The sequence below is a fragment of the Ictalurus punctatus genome, chromosome 27, assembly GCF_001660625.3.
Source record: "Ictalurus punctatus breed USDA103 chromosome 27, Coco_2.0, whole genome shotgun sequence".
Lineage (NCBI taxonomy): Eukaryota > Metazoa > Chordata > Actinopteri > Siluriformes > Ictaluridae > Ictalurus > Ictalurus punctatus.
This window is the reverse complement of record NC_030442.2, coordinates 5,687,311-5,709,092: the sequence shown is the minus strand read 5'-3', so window position 1 is coordinate 5,709,092 and position 21,782 is coordinate 5,687,311. Positions and strand designations below refer to the sequence as shown.

The 21,782-nt window shown below is 40.2% G+C and overlaps 3 protein-coding genes across 5 annotated transcripts in view; 1 reads left to right on the top strand and 2 right to left on the bottom strand.

The window, feature by feature from the left end:
• phf21aa (PHD finger protein 21Aa) overlaps nucleotides 1-8,942 on the top strand; it is a 71,464-nt gene extending 62,522 nt beyond the window's left edge. Inside the window, exons 16-17 of one of the 2 annotated variants that reach the window (XR_008393610.1) lie at nucleotides 22-2,816; nucleotides 6,751-8,942. Coding sequence is in view for 1 of the 2 variants with exons in the window: in XM_017459337.3 (XP_017314826.1) it covers nucleotides 22-657 (636 nt within the window). In the remaining variant the exon portion in view is untranslated. Of the gene's footprint in view, nucleotides 1-21; nucleotides 4,688-6,750 lie in introns of those variants that run through there. The other variant, XM_017459337.3, reaches the window with a different exon arrangement.
• A 1,812-nt stretch (nucleotides 8,943-10,754) lies between these two features.
• zgc:110699 (RERG_RasL11_like domain-containing protein) lies at nucleotides 10,755-16,241 on the bottom strand. 2 transcript variants are annotated; one of them, XM_017458745.3, is made up of 7 exons: nucleotides 15,964-16,241; nucleotides 15,686-15,762; nucleotides 15,471-15,527; nucleotides 15,290-15,363; nucleotides 13,928-14,075; nucleotides 13,492-13,585; nucleotides 10,755-12,996 (listed from the first exon to the last, which is right to left on the bottom strand). In XM_017458745.3, exons 2-7 carry the CDS (start codon nucleotides 15,753-15,755, stop codon nucleotides 12,807-12,809), a joined length of 633 nt encoding a protein of 210 aa, XP_017314234.1. In that variant the 5' UTR covers nucleotides 15,756-15,762; nucleotides 15,964-16,241; the 3' UTR covers nucleotides 10,755-12,806. The 2 variants fall into 2 exon arrangements, with proteins under 2 accessions (XP_017314234.1, XP_017314233.1); XM_017458744.3 differs by having other exon boundaries at nucleotides 15,686-15,766; nucleotides 15,964-16,240.
• A 995-nt stretch (nucleotides 16,242-17,236) lies between these two features.
• Nucleotides 17,237-21,690, bottom strand: harbi1 (harbinger transposase derived 1). Its single transcript, XM_017458743.3, has 4 exons — nucleotides 21,386-21,690; nucleotides 19,780-19,912; nucleotides 18,516-19,200; nucleotides 17,237-18,172 (listed from the first exon to the last, which is right to left on the bottom strand). The coding sequence occupies exons 3-4, from the start codon at nucleotides 19,183-19,185 to the stop codon at nucleotides 17,796-17,798; spliced, it is 1,047 nt and encodes a 348-aa protein (XP_017314232.1). The 5' UTR covers nucleotides 19,186-19,200; nucleotides 19,780-19,912; nucleotides 21,386-21,690; the 3' UTR covers nucleotides 17,237-17,795.
• Nucleotides 21,691-21,782: the final 92 nt, after the last annotated feature.

The following is a 21,782-nucleotide window of genomic DNA, read 5'->3' as shown; positions in this document are numbered from 1 at the left end:
TCTCGATCTTGCCTCTTTCAGATATGTACAGAGAGCAGGAATGGTGTTCTGGCCCGACAGAGGGAAATGGAGGCCTCAATAGAGAAGGTGAAGGATCTAGTACGTCTCATTAGGGGCATCCAACTGCCCTCTCTGCCCCAGTTCTTGGCCCTGGGCATTAGCAGCAGAAATCCAGGCACTATTTTGACCCAACAACCCACCATCAGTCCCAGCTCGGAGGAAAACCAACATCCAAACAGAAAGAACAGCACAAGCTTGGGTAGTCTCTCTGATGTAGGCAACACCTTTACAGATCTCAGAGATGCCTTGAACCTACACAACAATCCCGCAAGCACCAACAGCAGCATCTCAAGCGCTGAGAAAATGACCGGGGACACCAGTGAAACGAAGATCACTTCCGTTAGCCGACACGGTTCTGTTACAAACACCTCTCCAACACTCAGCAATACACACAGCCAGAACACCATGTGTGCCAGCTCAAACGGGACTCTGGAGCCAGAGGATGGATATGACGAAAGCCAAAACCAAAATATCGCCAGTGAGAAAGGTTGCATGGGAGACCTAAATAAAAACAGCATCAGGGACCTTAGAGGAAGCGTGGAGCCTCCGTTGCCTACAGTAATGCCCTTGCCAGAGGTAGTACAAGGTATAGAATAGTATCGAAATTAAAGCGTGCACCCCGTTCTACCCCCTTACACCCCATAGACCTCCGATCTAAAAGTGTCCTAAGTTGCCATTTAATGTTTCTGTTCCTGTGTTGTCTTGTCTGTAAAGAATCCACAGTGCCATTTTGGATGAGCAGGATTAAAAGTTCTAAAGTACCAGCACCTGAAAAGAAAATTAACACAAATAATAATCAATAATAATATAAAGAAAGAAATAAATTAAAGAGTTATCAGAGTTTAAGATATCACACCAACGTGTGCCTGCTACAGATGCCATTGCACCTCTTGGTTGGGAAGCGTACAGAACAACTGAGCAAAGGCTTTTTACAGCTATTAAAACATTAGAATTAGGACATAAGTAGGCATGTGCCGATAATATACAATACTTATATACAATATATTATTGGGATATTAAACATGCACGATCTTGTTGTAGGCAATAATATTATTATGCCTGTTTTTTTTGCTCTTGGGACGAGGTTAATATGAGGACAGCCAAGTGAAGGACCTTACTTTGGCCAGTTTTGAAGGCAGCATCACATTTAACACTCGGCGTGAAAGCAGTCACATTATTCCATTTATCATGAACGTTTCAAATGTGCTGACTGAAATCCTTCATTGTTCACTTTAGCTAGCTATCATAAAACAGTCCGGTAGGCAAACAGTTCGTTCTTTAGCTGTTGGTCAGCTAGTACAGTATGTCATCTCATTATTTGATAGAAAAACTAACCTTATGTGTAAAGCTAATGTTGTTATTAGCATTGTTCATTAGTTTATTCCTTCATCTCCAGTATCACTTTATCCAGGTCAGAGTCAGTGTATCTGGAGCACCCAGGAACCCCAGGCATGAGGACAGGAAGACACCCTGGATGTGATGTCAGTCCATCACATCCAGGGATTTCTTATTTTACCAACTTGATTGTAAAATAAATGCACAAGAACTTCGACATTATGAATATGAGGTTGCTAAAGCTTGTCCCTGCTATTTGCAGTTAAAATGGAGTGCGACAAGACAGATACAGGTAAGCATGTAGTAATTATTATTATATGTGATATTGTGATTACATCATAAACAATGATAAAAAAAAGTTATATCACAGTATGAAAAATGTATATCGGTACATGTCTACTTCTGGTCCTATTGCTTTTTAAAAAAGAGTAATAAGGCTGATCGAGTGATAGAATCAGTCCAGTACAGGTGTAGGGCTTTTTTTTATGTTTTTTCCCCCTCTGGGCTCCAAAGCAGAACAGCTATGAGAAAGACATGAATCATGATTTATAAGCAGGTCTTCCAGGTGTTCAAAAAGCCACACACCTATTAGATGTATTTGTTCTATTTATAACGTCCATGTGCAGCGATCCTGTAAGTATATTTTTCAATCGTTGTCTTTTCAAATAAATTACTCAGCTCTGTTTTGCCAAATATTGTTTGCCACAGGGACATGTATTTTTTACTTTATGGCGATTAAATAGATGTATGAACAACAGCATTGTATTTGTGTAGCATCAGTATTGAGGACTCTTAATAAAGCGTCAGACACACACAGCCTTTACTAGTGATCGAAACGACATGTGTCTGAGTGTTGAGGCAGTTAGTGAGACTGGTGTCAGATCTCAAACACAAACTTTACAACACAGGATTTCGCATGGAATGTTCCATCTCTTTCCCAAATCGGTTTTTCAAATCAGACTATAATAAATCGATCACTTCATGAACAGAAAGACTCTCTAATCAGACTATACGCGGACATGGTGGTTAGATTCTCTCTATCGTGTACCACAGGGCTGACGGCATCTGGACACTAAGTAAAAGTTAGTTAGTGAAGGTTTCTGCAGCGCACTGATGGTAGACATGGTGTTCTGTCACTTGTCACCGGTGGGGTTATTTGGCCCTGTGGTACTTAACTGTTGGTTTATGCACATTTTATCAAATGTTTTCTTTGTGAAACGATGCTTATGTAGCATTATACAAGGGCTTTCTATTTTGTATTGTTTTATTAGCTGAGGTGTTCGCCTTCCACATGGCAGCACTGTTAAGACGACTCGGAGCAAAAGCACAGGAGGGCGAGGTTTAGCTAAGAACCCAACAGCACAGGAACATGAATGAACCCAACACCGCTCCACTCATCTGCCATCATATCATGTTCTAGAGTGAGTGATCAAAGACATGCTGCATTAGTATCATATCTCTGAACGTCTACAGATGTGAGTGTCAGACCATTATAAATACAAGAGTGTGTGTTTTATACAAGGGTATGGCGGCTTTATGAAGCTTTATGTCCATAATGAAGCACAAAAGCTCATGCAGAGATGCAAATTACAGATATAAATGTGATGCAGGACTGTGTAAATATAAATAGTACTGGTTGTGTCCTCGTATCAGCTTTGTGTGTGTATGTGTGTTGGGGGGGTTTGTGTGTGTGCGCGTTTCACTACTCAGGCAATCAACCCGTCTGGCCTGTAGTAGAGTTTTTAAGCGGTTGCCTTAACATGCTCTGGTTTCTTGGTTAATGTGACGTCCCAGTTGGAGGAACGTTTCCGTGTCCATGTGATTCGGCAGTGTGTCGTGTGTGTTTCCCTCCAGGAGTCCGTACTGCTTTCTGTTGCACTATCATCAGATTTGAGTTGTGTATCGTATGCTTATTTTTTTTGGCCAGTGCCTGATTTGAGTTTTTTTTTTTTTTTTTACAAGTACCTGTCATTTTATTCTGAAACTTTCAGTTAAAACAATGTAATTGTTTGTTTGTTTGTTGTTATTGTTGTTGTTGTTTTTATTTCTGGAGTGCTTCTGGGTCCATTTCATGATTTAGTTGGTTTGATTCAACACAGCCGAGCTTCATTTCTGACCTGCTACACAATAGCGTTTAGCACCGAGCCAATTCATTTCAATTTTCTCAAGCCCTGCGGGAAACAGAACATTTTCCAGATGAATAAACGACTGTTTGCAGGTGACGTTTATACAGACGTGTGTGAATTTGCCAGAGTGGGACCTAATGGACAAAAACTGATGGGCAGCTTTAAGCCCTCTATAATGAAGGGGAAGGGTGGAGGGGATTACAGAATACATACAAAACTGTTGTTGAGTCTCACTACAGCTGTGAGATCTCAGTTGTGAACATTGATGTGCATTTTTCTACAGAGAATTGTTCTTTTTTTTTTTTTTTTTTTTTTTAAATTTGCTATGATGATGAAATGTCTGATATAATAAAAGTGTGTTTTAGGGGTTGGTAAGGGATTGCCCATTAAATTGGATATTTGCAAATGACATCTTCAGCCCTTGTTGGCCAGCAAATGTCAGGTTTTGCTGAAAAGACTAATTATTTGTGTTTGGATGTTTTAAAGCTGTAGTGTCCGAAAGTGTGGAAAGTCTCTGCATATATGTTACATACACTAGAGAATAATAAGTGTTTGTGTCATTTTATTGGTCCCTAAAGTGTTTTTAAAAAATAAAATAAAGAAATACATTTTAAAAAAATGTGAAACTACTGAAAAACCCGACACTGAGGCAGTGCATCACAGTCCAACTTTAGGCTGCGTGGGCTGAATGTTGAGGTTCCCAGTCACGTTTTGACTCAACACAAACATGCACGCCTTCCTTTTATACCATTACCTCATTAAAGGGCCTCTCACCTGTACGAATTCAGGAAGGTAATCAACTAAGGAGCATTGCACAAACAAATACAACAAATTCACAGCGGTACACCCCTCGTGCCAAACAAATTATGAAGTGTTCAGTAAAGACGTGTTGAATATTTTTTCATAATGGTTTAAAGTATGATGTGATGAATTACTTTTTTACAGTTTATATGTTATCTGGTCTTTGTTGGTCTTTGTTGTCTGGTGCTGCCTGATGTTGGTTTGTTTGTTTCATTCATAGACTTCATCGTTTTCTTCGTGGAAGTTATTTAATGCACATTTACACATCTTTCTTCATGTTGAAGGGGATGGGCATTTTAGGAGCATTTGATCAATTTGTATTTATTAATTTTTACCATTTTTGCTAATTAAAACCATAAAGTCAATCACTGTTTCATTTGTCTGTTTCTGCATGAAGCTGTGCGGCAGGTTTTTAATGACATGGTTACAACCTCTCCTGTGACTCGTACTGGATAGATTCTTGGATCATTTATATATATATATATATATATATATATATATATATATATATATATATATATATACACAGTATCTTACACACCCCTCAAATTTTTGTAAATATTTGATTATACCTTTTCGTGCGACAACACTGAAGAAATGACACTTTGCTACAATGTAAAGTAGTGAGTGTACAGCTTGTGTAACAGTGTAAATTTGCCGTCCCCTCAAAATAACTCAACACACAGCCATTACTGTCTAAACCGCTGGCAACAAAAGTGAGTACACCCCTAAATGAAAATGTCCAAATTGGGCCCAAAGTGTCAATATTTTGTGTGGCCACCATTATTTTCTAGCACTGCCTTAACCCTCTTGGGCATGGAGCTCACCAGAGCTTCACAGGCTGCCACTAGAGTCCTCTTCCACTCCTCCATGACGACATCACATCATGTTAGAGATGTTAGAGACCTTGTGCTCCTCCACCTTCCGTTTGAGGATGCCCCACAGATGCTCAATAGGGTTTAGGTCTGGAGACATGCTTGGACAGTCCATCACCTTCACCCTCAGCTTCTTTAGCAAGGCAGTGTTCGTCTTGGAGGTGTGTTTGGGGTCGTTATCATGCTGGAATACTGAATACTGATCATGCTCTGCTTCAGTATGTCACAGTACATGTTGGCATTCATGGTTCCCTCAATGAACTGTAGCTCCCCAGTGCCGGCAGCACTCATGCAGCCCCAGACCATGACACTCCCACCACCATGCTTGACTGTAGGCAAGACACACTTGTCTTTGTACTCCTCACCTGGTTTCCCCACACACGCTTGACACCATCTGAACCAAATAAGTTTATCTTGGTCTCATCAGACCACAGGACATGGTTCCAGTAATCCATGTCCTTAGTCTTCTTGTCTTCAGCAAACTGTTTGCGGGCTTTCTTGTGCATCATCTTTAGAAGAGGCTTCCTTCTGGGACGACAGCCACGCAGACCAATTTGATGCAGTGTGCGGCATATGGTCTGAGCACTGACAGGCTGATCCCCCCCTCCCTTCAACCTCTGCATCAATGCTGGCAGCACTCATACGTCTATTTCCCAAAGACAACCTCTGGATATGACGCTGAGCACGTGCACTCAACTTCTTTGGTCGACCATGGCGAGGCCTGTTCTGAGTGGAACCAGTCCTGTTAAACCGCTGTATGGTCTTGGCCACCGTGCTGCAGCTCAGTGTCAGTGTCTTGGCAATCTTCTTATAGCCTAGGCCATCTTTATGTAGAGCAACAATTCTTTTTTTCAGATCCTCAGAGAGTTCTTTGCCCTGAGGTGCCATGTTGAACTTCCAGTGACCAGTATGAGGGAGTGTGAGAGCGATGACACCAAATTTAACACACCTGCTCCCATTCACACCTGAGACCTTGTAACACTAACAAGTCACATGACACCAGGAGGGAAAATGGCTAATTGGGCCCAATTTGGACATTTTCACTTAGGGGTGAACTCACTTTTGTTGCCAGCGGTTTAGACATTAATGGCTGTGTGTTGAGTTATTTTGAGGGGACAGCAAATTTACACTGTTACACAAGCTGTACACTCACTACTTTACATTGTAGCAAAGTGTCATTTCTTCAGCGTTGTCACATGAAAAGATTTTGTGAGATACTGTATATAAAATATACTTACTACCCTTGATGGAAGCATCAAGCTAAAAACTTATATAAATCATACACTTACTCTCGGTCCATGTAATTAGAAACTAGAAGGCCCAATAGTCCATTCAGTTCTCTTTGTATAAAGCTTAGACAATATCACAAAGCTGCTTTACAGAAAGAAAGAAATTGGAATAAATTCCATGCTTTCATTCCTCACAGATTTGGTACTGTGTGTAGAGATGAGTAGCACGTACAGAATAAGCAGTTCTTGTGTCATTCATGTGGAAAATAATGAGTACTGTAAAGACCTTCACATTTCTCATGTATGTTTCTCCTTCTTCTGCAGTGTCTAATACAATTAAGAGCCACACTTGCTTTTTATAGAGAATGGTCCTGCCCAATTAGCTTCCCAAGGATGCCCGTGAGTATTGACATTAATCATTCAACGTACCACTGAGTACTCTACAGGCTTTACATGTTGGTCATAATACAGCAATACACATTCTGTAATGCTGTAATCTGTGTAAGGGCGGTTACAGTACAGTTTGGTAAAACGTCACACGGGGTCACCTGATAACATGTTATGTTCATTACATCCCCTGGGCGCTAATTCAGAAAAGAGGCTTAATGCATGTCTTTCTTGTGACTTGAAGAGTGGCCGGTCAGGCTGTTCCATACATCTGGCTCAAACGATGTGCCGGAGTTTAACATTTCCATTAGGGGTTGGGAAGCTTTGGTCTATTTTTGGCTTTGTAGGCAAGCACTAGAAATTTAGGCCTAGGTCAGACAGACATGCGAAGCCAGTGGATGGAATGCATTATTGACACGGGTGAATACGATTAGTGCTGCTGGAGCTACATGGAGAGAAAGGGTCAGATTCTCACGATGTGCTCAGAATGATATCTGACATTATTCTGAGGTTTCGTGTACAGTATTTTTGGGAGGAGTCATCAAGGACTTTGCAGAATCAAGGCATAGACATTGATTTACAGTTATATACAATAGCTCAGTCTTGCTGGGATTTAGCTGTAGTTGATCAGATGAAATGTCTGTCAGAGATGCTGAGATACTGATAGTAACCTGGGAATATGATGGCGAGAAAGAAAAGGTACGTTGGCATAACAATGTTAAGTCAGGTACAGATATTACCTCACTAAGAGAATGAATATAGAGGAAAAGAAAAGGGGATGTTTTTACCAAATACCTTAATGATCCACCATCTCGTGGCTGTATTCAGCTCTTTGCATTATTAACTCAAAATAAGTACTATGTTTTTATGCTTGATTAACTAATAGAAAACTAATAGAATAGTCGTTTAGATTTGCTCCACAGTGCAGTGAATGCATCTTGTGTTCTCACCACCTGTAAGCTGGGTGAGGGGCAGATTCACTGACAGCCAGGTGAAAAGCACATGATGGACAGTTTTAAGGTACAGACTAGACATAATTGATCTTAATCCTGATTTATACTTCCATTTGAAAGGTTACTGACCTTTGTGGAGAGTTGGAAAGGCACTTGGGGCAGTTTAGAAAAGTCCCAAACTGCCTGGCCTCCACAGTAATTCAGCAGAAGTGTGACTGAATAGGGGCAGAAGCCAGCTTGAGCCCCGACAGCATGTCTCAGACAAATCACAATGTTTTGTCACAGTGAAACAGGTTAACGGATGCAAATGTAACTCTTCAATCAAAGCTTTAAGAAAAGTGCAAAAGCCTCTATTCATGCTTCAATAAATGTTTTAACAATACAATTGTGTATAAGCTTCCACAGATGCAGCAAATGCCAACATTCTAATCTTAGTTTAAACCAGACAACAATAAAATGTATGCTTACCTACTGACCTATCATTCTGCTTACTGTCCAAGTCAAAGCTAAGATCCTCCTAGTGACACTCACTTTGGATAAAGCACAAAACAGTTTTTTAAATCCACACTGTACAGGCTCTGTACAAAACCAGGTGTGGTCTCTCATCTATTCTGGAACTCCCCTAGGAGAATGGCCAAGGTGGGTGTGGGGAAAGTCACAAGTCTCAAAGTGAGGGTTACACATTTAAAATTTTTCCCAGTGGCCAAGAATTGTTTTTTATTATTATGATGAGGCTTCGAGTCTTCCCCCTAGTCCATAGTCCCGCAGAATTTGAACCCGGGCAGTGAAATGTTATTATATGTTTGTGCAAGTCACATAAGTCAATAATAAATAAGCACAAATAAGCTCTCTAGATTACTTGGTGTAACGGTCATTGATCAATTCTTCAATTATTTGATTTGAGGGTGTATATTTTGGACACTCAAGTAAAAGGAACGGAAGAGCTCTCAACTGATCACCAGTCATGAACAAATGTACCTGGCAAACCAGGTACTTTCAGTTGCTCATGGGTGTCTGACTGAACTAGATAAGTTTAACTTCCATCTATCGAAGTACTGATTCCTGGTACTGAGTGATGGCAGGAATGGCAAATGGACCATGTTCCAGTCTTCAATTGCAAGATGTTTACCTGATTCAACTGATATGAAGGAAAGAAAAGCTGCAATGAAATCAGCTGCAGAAGCATTTGAGAAAAGGGACTTGAGGAAAAAAGACACTTGGATGGTCACAAAGATTTTCTGGTAAACCAGCAGTGTTTCAGCAGGTGGAGATCCATCCATCCATGCATCCATTTTCTGTACCATTTATCCTTACTGGGTCATGGGGATCCTGGAGCCTATCCCAGGGGGCATGGGGCACAAGGCGGGCTACACTCTGGACAGGGTGAGAATCCATCTCAGGGCGCAATCACATACACGTTCATGCACTACAGACACTACGGCCAATACATGCCAATCAGCCTACCATGCATGTCTTTGGACTGGGGGAAGAAACCGGAGTACCCAGAGGAAACCCCCAAAGCATGGGGAGAACATGCAAACTCCACGCACACAGAGCCGTGGCGGGAATCGAACCCTTAACCCTAGAGGTGTGAAGCAAAAATGCTAACCACTAAGTAAGTTATGCTAAGCAAGTGTGGGGGAGGGTTGCTCTCTACTGGGATTAATGATGAGCACTGGAAGAAGTTCTTTTAGAAACCCTCGTTTCAAAAAGACAGTGCCAGATTCCATCTGTGTCCATTTGTGGTAATGGTAGATAGAAACGTCTATATTGGCAATGCTTCCGGGGTAAAGGATGTCGGATAGGTGTCTTCGTGTAGACTTGCATCATGTAGAAGGAGTATAATCATATGCCTTAACGTTGTGAGGTACTTCAGGACTGTGTGATATCAGAGTAGGTACTTTATATACGGAATGTCCTCTAATGAACAACAAACTTGCACTTTGATTCCTGAAGGATATTTCCAGAAGACATTGCAGAAGATCCTTTGAAGATCGCAGACACTGAAGTACATAGTCCAGGCACCAAGAAAGGTAAGGACATATGACATAAGTAGCATCTAAAGGAGACATTTCAGTTTTAACATTTAAAGCAGAAATATCTCGTTTCCAAACTGCATGCTGGGCAGGAATTTTTGGAAGCCTTGGATGGATTTCCTCTGACCTCACTCGCCAGATAGGGTGGACAGAGCTAAATCTTCCAGTCATCTTCTATGTAAAAAAAAACTAAAAAATTAATAACTTTAATAACCTTATGTGTCAGTGGTATATTTGCATAGTACCTGAGGATGGGATTTTTCATGCAGAAATTTCACACTCTTTCATGCTTTTTAAGGTAGCTTTTAAAAACTTTTCAGACTTTCTATGTTCATTTATAAAGTTTATGTGCTTTTATCTTGGAAAGCCGATACATGGAATGTAATCACATTGATGCATTAGGGAGGCTGTGTTAATGCATAGAGCACATGTAAATATTTAAAAACCAGTTTAAACCCTTAGGGTCTTGCGTCTATATCACTTGCGTATCTTTTCGAAAACATTTTCTACATTTCAATATTTTATCAGATGAGAAAACGAGTGTGTTTAAATTGTACGGATTTTCTAGACTTTGCATATCTGCACAACTTAACCAAATAACCTGCCTTAACCTGTAAGAGTAGATACGTGATCCAAAGGGAATCATGTGAATAATACAGATCTTATTTAAATTATTCTTATGTAATTAATCAGATTAAAATGACATTTTAGTCTGTCACTTACTTCAATCTATGAGAGCCCTATGAATAAATACTGCTTTAAACCCAGCTGTCAGTCACACACCGCATGCTTACATTGTCATAATGGCTGCAAATATAGATTATGCTTTCCAGCCTGTCTTGCAATTTCTTTTTGGATTAGAGCTATAGTAATTAGTGTTCTGATGCAAGTCCACTAAACACAAGTGTTAGAATTATTGGATAATTCAAAACAAATCATTTAAAAAAATATAAAAATTGCCTTGTAAGCTTTATTCAAAGACGTTTCCAGCAGAACAATCTGATGCAGCTAGAACACAAATAAACAGATGTGGAATAATATAAAACATAAATCTCTCAAACATATGTCTTAGACTAAATAAAGTACATATCTTGCAGAGGAGCAAATGACTTTCAGCTAGCAAAGAATAGTCTTCCCTACGTTTCTCTCTTTCTCTCAAAAGACATTTTTATCCCTCAGTGTCATTGATGAAATCATTGACCACACAATAAACAATTAAACTATGAGCTATGCTTTGGACCAAATTAATTAATTTTTTAAAAATCTGGTTCACAGTTTCCTTGCTGTATAGCAAACTTTACTAAGGTGTAAAGTAAAGCCTTAGCCATGTCATCTCTACAGTTTTAAAGAGCACCTATTATGGTTTTGAAACGTGCATAATTTTGTTTTAAAGCTTTCATACAATAGATTTACATGCATCTAAGGTCAAAAAACACTTTAATGTGCTCATAATTTAAACTGCAGCATACTCTGCTCTGATTGGTCAGATGTCCCAGTCTGTTGTGATTGGTCTACCGCTGTCAGCGAGCAGCCAGTGAAGAACAGAGGCGGGGGTTTTTGTTACAAACCTACATAGGTTAGTACAGGAAGTAAGTCTGGAGTTACTAACGACTCGTTTCAGCTGTTCAGAATCGGTTCCTCTTTTGGGAGTCAATAACTCCGTTTGTCGTGCGCTTTGATTTTTTAAACTTTGCAGACTTTTTACATTCACAACCAGCTATTATAACACACTACATGCAGGGTAATATCTGAAAACGCATAATATGTGCACTTTAAGGCATCTCTGGCTACTGATAAAACAGGCCTTGCAGAACTTTTCAGATCAAGAAGGTTTTTTTTCCCATCATGGACACTGATCACGCAACATTAATAAAGTTTTAGCTATGGCATGTAGCTATGCAACAACTTGAGGAACAGACATCTTTACACAGGCAGTGTTTGTTAAACTGGCTCCGTACCAAACATGATCTTTGCATGAAGGTAGCCTAAGCAAGACTGAAAAGTCAATAAAACATTTCCACCTAATTTTTTTGTGAAATATATATTTGTGGTTTCTTACACTGTAGGTGTCAAAGTCTGCTAAAGGCAGAAAAATCCAATTTCCCCCCCACAAATCAATTTTTTTCTTTTCTTCCAACAGAATTCAATCACAATGGAATCCAAAGGGTTCTCCCAGACCGCCACACATATACACAGTATACGAGGCTTTCAAAGGATGTAATAAGAGTAGCCCTTTTCCCAGATTTATAGCAAATCAAGCAGCATAACTGCTACAAAATGTATTCCACCTGACATTTCCTCTCACCAACACACAAAAAGAGAGGACTCAAACAGTCAAATAGACCTGTAAAAGTTCTAACACAGTATTTCATTAGAACACTGTTTCCCTTTCTGGTGCCTGAAATTTCCCTGGAGCAAGTATTTTCCTTCCAAAAGACTTCCGCAACAGGATGGCAGGAATCATATTGATTGTGTCTCTTAATTGTGAGGTACAGAACCTCCTGATACAGCTGCAGGGGGTCTTTTAACTTCCTCGCAGCTCATATTTGTATCTTGTCCTGTTGTTATCTTGACATCCCGCCCCTCATTCAGTCATTCGAGCTTGATCATTTTTACTGTTTGGAGGACACATTGAGTGACTTAGCACTTTAATGACTATCATGTGGCCTTGAAATTCCCACAGAATCGGTCCGCCACTCAAATAACGTCAGAGGTTGTCCCTTTCCACCGGGTGTGAAGGTAGAGAAGGGCTACAGATAGGCTACAGTCAGTAGTTGTATAACTAAAGTCCTTTATCTACTGAATAAGGTGAAGGTATGTTAGGTACCTACTAAACTAGCGACTACATGTGTAAATTCATGGGAATTTCCCATCACTCAGTTAAGTGACTCGGTTAAGTATCATTTTCAAGACATTAAATAAGTCCAGTCATTTTCCTTACTGATGGACTAGTAGTGATCTGGTATTTAGTAGACCTAGATAGCGGAACACCCTCGTACCTATATCACCATTGCATGGTTTTGCTGCGTGTGAGTTTATTCTTGAGTGCATGGCGCATCTGGAGCACACGTGAACGCTTGTCCATGGCTAACAGGTGGCGATGGAACTCCACCCGCACCTCACGGATCAGCTGGCTGAATGCTGCCTCCACCGCTGACGAGCTCTCTGCTGCGGAGAGCTCAAAAAAACTACACCTGGTGTACCAAATCAGACAAAAATACTATTGATAATAATAATAATAATAATAATAATAATAATAATAATGCATTAACATATACTGTATATTATAAACCATTCACACATAATCATAGGGAGAGACAGGGATAAAAGAAATACTTCAGCATTGTATGTGTGATTTCCAAACACAAATATTTTCCTTACTTTCTCTCCAATTTTCATCCCAATTTTCTCATATTTTCCCTATGCCAATTCCTACCCACCCGCCGGTTCTCCCTTATTACGTGAGGTCACGTTAAAACTGTTGAAGTATTAAAATGTTCTCTTAAATGTTCTAAAGCAACATATTTAACTGTTCTCTCAGTTATTCTCTCTGTTTATTATTCAATATGTCAACACATAACTTCCTCTCATTTCAACACGTTAAGTTCCCCTTCAAATTGTTTACTTGCAATTGTTTACCTCCTAAAGTCATGCTTTTGTGTTGCAGTTTGTTAGTGGGATTCACACACCTCAGGTCTCTGGCCAAAGCCTGTCCCTCTTCTGTCCTAACAGCACGTCCATTCTCCATGTCATTCTTATTTGCTACAATCACTGTGGGGATTCCTAAGCAATGGAAACACACATGCACACAAACAGCTGTTTACAGCACATTGTACTCCTAAATCAGAGCAGACCATCATAAAAAGTAATAGCAGGTAGAAGGGGTATTTATGGTACCATAAAAGATGGACAACACACACACACACACACACACACAAAAAAAACACAAACACACATGGCCTTACAGTCGCCGACATTTGAATGTTTACACCACACAATTATGGGTTACACAGATATTTACTGCTGGTCAGAGCTCCAACTTAACTTGGAATTATTTACCTTTGGAAAAATACCTCACTTGACATGAATAAAGCCAGAGTGAATCTGGTCTGAGGTCATTCTTACCAAGGCTCTGTCGGGTGTGATCAATGAGCCTCTTGAGGCGTGCAACAGCCTCAAAGCTGCTGCGGTCCGTCACTGAGTACACGATCAGAAAGCCATCGCCCCATTTAATAGAACTCTCGAGAGGAGTGGCGCCGGACCCAACACAATCCTGAGCGCATGCACACACACACTCATAAACACACACACAGAGCACAATGACAGAGGGGTCTAATCTATGATGAAGTATGAGATTTGGGGCAGAGTAGGTGGCAGATGGAGCTGATCAAGCCCAGGACTTGTAGGAGTCATAACTCCACTCCAGCATCGTTCCAAACTTTGAAATGGTAACTTCTAATTGTGATTGTAATTCTAGTGTTTACTTAGAAAGATGTAAACACAATCCCCTCCAATTAAACACTGATGCTCAGTAAAGAATAAGAGCTGAGAGGACTGGAATGATAAAAACAGCTCTGCTTACTGTCTGTGTGACAGCGAGGAATGATCCCGAGCATGTAGGTGATGGAGGAAGGTAAGCCCTCACACAGGAGAAGAAGTGTGGTGGGTAAAAAGTGAGAGTGCATGACCAACTCAAAAACATAAATAAATGAGCCAAAAAAAAACAACAACAACCCTAAAACACCAAACCCCAAGCAGGAAATGCTTAGATACAGACTTTACTACCAGAGAGGCAGTAGACTTTGGGCTTCATGACCTGAAACCATTTTTTATATATATATACACACATACATACATAGTGTTAAACCTCTACCACATAATTTCTATTGACACCCGAGTGTCAGTGTTATCCAGAATAATTTAAACTTGCATTTACCTAAAGCTTTAATCCTTGCTTTAGTTTATACGATGACTTAATATTGACCTGTTGACCTGGTCTATTATTAGCAATGCATAACAAAATACAGACAAAATACTTTTTACGATTGTTAACTGTGTTGCAGTGCTCATATTAATCCCATGCTTAATATGCTTCATAGTTTTTGGAATCGTTTTGTTCAATGGTGTGAATGATTCATAATTCACCAAGCAGCACAGAAGTACTTATCAGCAAGGTATGAGGAGGTCAGGAGGCTCAAAGCGGACAATAAGAATGAAGTGAATGGTTAGTGAATGAGGCCTCATTTGTATATTATGACCCTCTGCAGCAGCAGCAATCAAAAGCCAAGATGATGTTAACAATGAACACATGATTGTGTTGTATTGTTCTGCCCTTTTGGTTTGGACTTTTATACTGCATTGCGTTCTGACTTATCTGTAATTATTGTAAATCACACTTAATGTGCTCATTTGTTCCTTACGGCCTGCGGTATAATTATAATACAGTGTCAGAGGTCTTTGTGGTTCAGATTATAAAACAGTTTGCACCTTATTAACCGTGTCTAAAATCTCCAAGTCCGTCGCTTCCTTGTCCACTATTTTGCAGCACCTGTAGGTCACCTCTGAGAGGGAAAATCAGAATATAAACCAAACAAGACGGTCAGAAGATCGAAAACACTGTCCAATGGGAATGTGAATCAGTATGTGTGTGTGTGTTTGTGTGTGTTACCCTTTTTATGGTCATACTCCCCAATGAAGCGCTTGGTGATGAATCTCACACACAGAGCTGGATTTTAAACAAAAGGAGTGTGAGCGAAACACAGCAACAGCAGGAGAAGTAGAGAGAAAGTGACAAAAAAAAGGAAGAGGATGATATATTATTAATAGTAGAACAATTCATTATTAATAGGCCATAAGTTCCACCATGTAAGCTTTTGCTTTTACCCGTCTTTCCACAGTTCTCTCGTCCCAGCAGCACCAGTTTTGCTCTCGCCATTTTTCTTGCCTCTGTCATTGTCGCTCTGGCTGGGAACCATTAACATTAACATTAATATGAATGTATTAATATACACTCATATTAATCACCGTATTACATCCAGCTCACCCAACAGGATATTTAACAACATACTCAACATCAAACCACATCTCAACACCAATCACTCACTAATCCATTCAAGAATTGTACATTGTAAAAATAAAAAAAGAAGAATCATTTTACTTACATTTTATGTATGGGTCCTGAGTGATAGACACTGTAGAGCCGTTCAGGTTCCTCGCCTGGTGCCCCGACAACCTCGAGGTCTCAACACATCCAGAGCTTATTGATAAATGACAGAAAACCGAAGTGTACTTGCCAAGACTTTAGAGCGTTCGTGTGGGGTTTGGGACAGGGCCACACACAACACCCATCCCTAATATTACTCTGCTGCTATCTGCCTGCCTACTGCAAGCTTCACTAACAGGACAAAGTGTCCACTCTTTCTCCCTCCCACCTCCTTCTCTACATTCATCACTCCTTCCGAGACTGTGCTGGAGTCATTTTCTGTCTTTATCTGCAGGACTCTCTTTGGCGCTCTGATTAAAGATGCGGTTGATTTATGGCCTCACATGGCAGAAACGTTCCGCGTGGTCCGTAAAGTGCTCATTACCTGCAGCTAAAATTAGTACATTCGATTCATCATTGGTTATGTGTTCAACTTTTTTTTTTTCCTTTGGTATTGTGGCGCTTAGGCAATCAATAGGCTAGAAAGAAGTCCTAAATTTCATTTTTGTAGCTCTTTCTGTATGAGGCAATGCTTCTCAAGGCTTTCGTACAGTACAAGGCAGTGAGTACAAAGAATACTGAAGAAATCTCAGCTTATGCATCGGATTCAAAAATACTTCAACAAGGAAACGTCTGGTGTTAACCTGCGAACTACAAACTAGTGCGTTAATGTAATTAAATTATTTATATATCTGTATCTCTTCAGTTCTACAAATATTTATATATGTTAAATGTTGTATGATTCAGTGTACCTTATGGTATCCTTGTCTTGTCGTTTAGTCCTCATCGATATCTACGTCTACTACATGTTGCACAGCAGTCTCCTGAAGGAACGCTGTTTCTTTTTATCCATCACCATGCGCTGTGCAAAACAGTTACTTTTATTTTTTTTATGTGGACCCTAGCACTGTTCCCTGGAAAGAGAAGTAAATTTTTTTTTTTTATTCATATATTATAATAACAAATAGCAATTTGCAGAATATAGTCCCTTCCGAAAGTACTATAAACTGAAGATGTTTGGGTTTGAGATCGAAAGATGAATATGAGATGACGGATCCAAATGTAACTGCCTTCCAGAAACATCAGAAAAGTTCACTGGACACGTGAACTCATAATCTACTATAAATCTGGGGTCCTGTATCTGATATTTCATTATTATTACAGCAGGATTTTCCAGGAAGATTTCTTTAAATACCAATGATTATTTAATAACAATGAAAAACACACAGAAATGCAGTTAATATTTTTTTAAATAAGCAAATTACATTTTTGGAGATCAACAGCGGTATGCGGTGTGTGTGTGTATGTGTGTTAGCTATATGGAACGACGGCTGTATAAATAATTCAGAAATGTGTGCACACCACTGTTAACCTGTTTCCCATTAAAAACTGAGAAAAAGAACTGGTCTCCCGTGTCAAGTGCATGAATGTTTTTGAGCTGATGTCACATCAATTTGTGCACTTTTTTTTTTAGGGATCCCAGTCCTGATGCGCACACACACACACACACACACACACACACACACCTAATCACAACATGTAGCTTTCTGGCAAAATTCCTATGAATTTTTTTTTTAAAAACCAATACAAATACTGCACCTATTCGCATGTGTATTTGTATGTGTATCAGTACACATCATTTGTTCAATCCAAAGAATGTATTCATATTTGTTTACACCCCTTCAGCAAATACAAAAGCACAAAAAAGGTTAGGTTCCTGTGAGGTGCCTCGCTTCTAAATCATCAAGTCGTAATTAAATACATAGCGCACTCTCCAGTCCAAGACATGCTCTAGCTAAAGTGATTCTGAATCAGTTCCTGTCGGACTCTCAGTGCCTCAAGGTCCACTTTTTCTGTGGGATCATTGCTCTCTTCTGACTGGTCAGTGGCCTCGGTCCTCTCAAAGGTCCAGGCGTCCAGTCCAGACTGCAGCGAGACATTATGCAGAACGCAGCACGCTTGGATGATGTGAGAACACTTCTCAGGCGAGTACTGCAGATAGCCTTTGGCTCCGTCCAGGCATCTGAAGCGTGTCTGGAGAGCGCGGAATGTGCGGTCTACGATCTCGTGCGTGGTCATGTGAGCCAGGTTGTAGCGGTAACCCGCCGGAGTTTCGGGATTCGGAACCGGAGTCATCAGCCACTTCCGCAGAGGATAGCGATTATCTCCTGCAAAAAGACAAAAAAAACATGTTAAACGTGAAGCACAGCAGCGTCACCCAAGCGTGACTGATTAATGAGACAATTAGGGGGAAACAGCACAATCTTGTGGAATGTACAGACAATAAGAGAAGTTGGAAGTGGGATGTGTGAAGTAGACAAAGTGCTTTAGACGATGTGCTTTTATCACAAACAACAGGGTAGGGACTTAAAAGGAGTGGGACACAACATTTCTATCCTGATGGCTGTGATCTCTCTTGCCTTTGAAAAGCAATTTTGCATGTCAGATCGATAAACACATACTTAGATACTTAATATAATCTACAAGGAGGCTCTTTTCTGTTTCTCTCACCTAAAAGCCAGCCCTCGTGGGTCACCTGCTCCTCAAACAGCTTGCACACGCTAGACTGGTTAAAAACAGCTCGGTCGGTCAGACTGCCAGGCCAGTGCGTCTCGGCGCTCAGCAGCAACCCTCGGGCGTCACAAACCAGCTGGCAGTTAATGGAGTGGAAGCCTTTCTTATTAACATATGATGAATCCTCTGCGTTAGGTGCTTTGATCGCTATGTGTGCGCAGTCTACGACTCCTATAATATTAGGAATCCCAGCCACCCTGTAGAACTCTTCTTTAGTCTGCTGCTTGGTGGCCTCGTCCCTGTTGAAGCCGATGAACTCTGGGGCTTTCTCAATCAGAGCTTTGGTGACGTTGGAGACGCAGCGACTCATGGAAGCCTGGCTGATGCCAATGGCGTCTCCCATCTTGCTCTGGAAGGAGCCTGATGTATAGAAACCCAAAGCTGCAAGAATCTGAACATCAGGGCTGATCGCTCGCGACCGCTGCGTGCGTCTTAACAAACCATCCTTCAGCAGCTCCACCAAGTAATAGATGAACTCGCGTGGGAAACCAAACGTCGTCAACAGAAACTCGTCCGGCACGGTTTCGATGTCAAATCGATCCAGCGTCTTGTGCCCGCGGCCATGGAGCAACAGGTCACAGTCCAGGATCGCAATAGGGATCGCCATTAGGAATTAAATGACCTGTAAGAAAACATACCCGAGTTGGAAACATGACAAGCGCAGTAACCTAATTCCTTGGATCATTTAGCGTTTACCGCAATAATTCCTACCAGTGTTACACTGCGTAGAGGATATGCTCGCCAATCTAGCGGCCGCAGAAGTTCAATATTTATATGTATGAGTAAATGTTAGGAAAGAAATGAGAGAAATTGTCTGCAATGTCCCTCAGACGTGTTAGTTAATCATTTTGAAAAACCACAAATTACATTAGCAGCAATAACCTTTAGATTGTTATTGGTCGATGTTTACGGGATTTCTTGCATGAACAGCCCTCAAACTGGTAAGGTCTGGACTCTCAACTGGGCATTGCAAAACACTAAATGTCTTCATTAAAACCATTCTGCAGTCGAGTTTCTTGTGTGCTTATATGAACGTCCAGGTGAAAAACTCGGTCGGATTTTGATGGAAGATTTCTTGCTACAAATTTGAAATCAACCGTCCTCTAAGGGTGTTTTGACACCTAGTTCGTCTGAGCCCTCCAAACACTCTCGGAGCGGTTCAGCATGTATATGTGAACAACCCAAGTGATCTCAGACCCACCTCCGGAGGTGCTCCGAGTACGGTTCGCTTGTCCTTCTATTTCTTCGTGATATGTGAAAGCAATGAGGTCCCGGTCCACTTTTCAGCATATCAGGTCGAGGGATTGGGTGGTCTCAGGAGAAGACCTGTGCACCTGTTGAAATTTGGAAAGAGGTTTGCATTAAATGCCAACTATCCTCAACACATAGGAACATAAAAGTGTTTCTTTTGTTTTCTCAAAAAATGAAGGAAAGAGGCTATAACAGAACAGCGCTACAATGTCGGGTAAAAGTATATCTAAAAAAAATAATAATACATTTTAAAAAACGACAACAGAAGTACATGAGCACCCGTGATGAAACATGCCTGTCCCTTCTATGATGACTTGGATAAAATTTTGGGTGCAAGCTGGGGTCTGAGTTCTTATGAAGTTGTGGTGTGAACAAGAAATGGTCTGAGGTCACTTCATTGCTGAAGAGAACAAAAAAAGAACCGGGTTCTCTTTCGAATCCATTATATTGTGAACACCAAAATTACTGAGGTCACTTTTGGCTCCTTCCCTTTCTGGTTCAGTTTCAGTGGACTGGGTTCGGTTCTTTTAATACGGACTACATGTGAAAACACCCTAAATCATCCCAGGCTGTCCAGACCCCATCGCAGCAAAACTGCACCAAACTACGACGTTCCTCAAGTAACCCATCACCACCGATGTGAGCTTTGTAAAGTCTTCAGACCCCAAGCTGTATGTGACGCACAGGTGGTCCATAAGGTTATGGTTTTGTTTCAGGCATCACAATGCTGGAGATAATAAGCAACTATTATTAAAGAGGTTAGACTTACTGTTCAGGTATTACAGTTGTAAGACTAAATGACTCTTCACTTGAACTGAACCAAACTGTATTTAATGTGAAGGCATAAATATGCTAATCTAACGTGGAAATTAAACGCATGTGAAAATAAAACTACTAAAACTGCTGCTAGTATGTTAAAACAGTTTCAGATGCACTCGGACACAGTGAAGCTGATTTGAGTTTTGTGGGTGGAAGGTTCCAGAGAAAAAAAATGCTCTAGTGGCTCCAATGAATAAATAAACATTTTAAATGCAGGAGTGTGCTCATGAAGTAAATATGTAACCCTCAATTATAAGGGAATGTGTTGTGAATATTTAATAATAGAAGGGGTTCAAGCTGAAAATTGTTAACCAGCATGTGTGTAACCTACTGTACCTATCCCTGCTCTCACTTGAACAGCTCTCTATTCAGCTAATAAACAACACGCTAACAGGAACATCACTGTCTTACACGTTCAAACATTATATATCTATCTATCTATCTATCTATCTATCTATCTATCTATCTATATATATATATATATATATATATATATATATATATATATCTATATATATCTATATCTATATCTATATATCTATATATATATATATATATATATATATATATATATATATATATATATATATATATATACACACACACACACACACTTATAATAAACGCTCAAATTAAAGAATGCGCATGTCTAAATGGGTGAGGGAAAACCCCGCTAAACAAAGCGACACTATTCATAAACAATCTCGTGGATTTATAAGCTTTAACAGCTACATTACCGGAGTCGCTGCTAAGTTTGTTTACACCGCCGCTCCCTGAAATCTGCATCCACACTTTCCACACATTTCACACTTGTCCGGATCTGCAGCTAACTAACTACTACACGGATATTTCCAATCACCAACAATTTTCTTTCTATAAATCACTTTGGGTATAATTAACGTTTTATATAAAAGATTCTGCCCAAACTTCGCACAAACATTTCCTCTGTCAAGTTCACTATTCGATGAACGCAGTTTAAACAGCCTGCTAAACCCGTGTATACATTTACAGAAATGAAAATAAAACGACACAAATTATTGTTTTGTTACTTTTTGTCTTGATAAATAACCCCAATTCGTAATATAAAACGGCTTCCTGGTTTGAATGAGAACATTTGCATTAATTCAATATGAC

Coding starts and splice junctions, on each gene's coding strand:
- zgc:110699 (XM_017458745.3), bottom strand. CDS start 15,755: ATGACAGAGGCAAGAAAAATGGCGAGAGCAAAACTGGTGCTGCTGGGA. Junction 15,364..15,470: donor GGAGTATGACCATAAAAAGG/GTAACACACACA, acceptor TTTCCCTCTCAG/AGGTGACCTACAGGTGCTGC. Junction 14,076..15,289: donor TTTTAGACACGGTTAATAAG/GTGCAAACTGTT, acceptor GCATGCGCTCAG/GATTGTGTTGGGTCCGGCGC.
- harbi1 (XM_017458743.3), bottom strand. CDS start 19,185: ATGGCGATCCCTATTGCGATCCTGGACTGTGACCTGTTGCTCCATGGC. Junction 18,173..18,515: donor CCACGAGGGCTGGCTTTTAG/GTGAGAGAAACA, acceptor GTCTTTTTGCAG/GAGATAATCGCTATCCTCTG.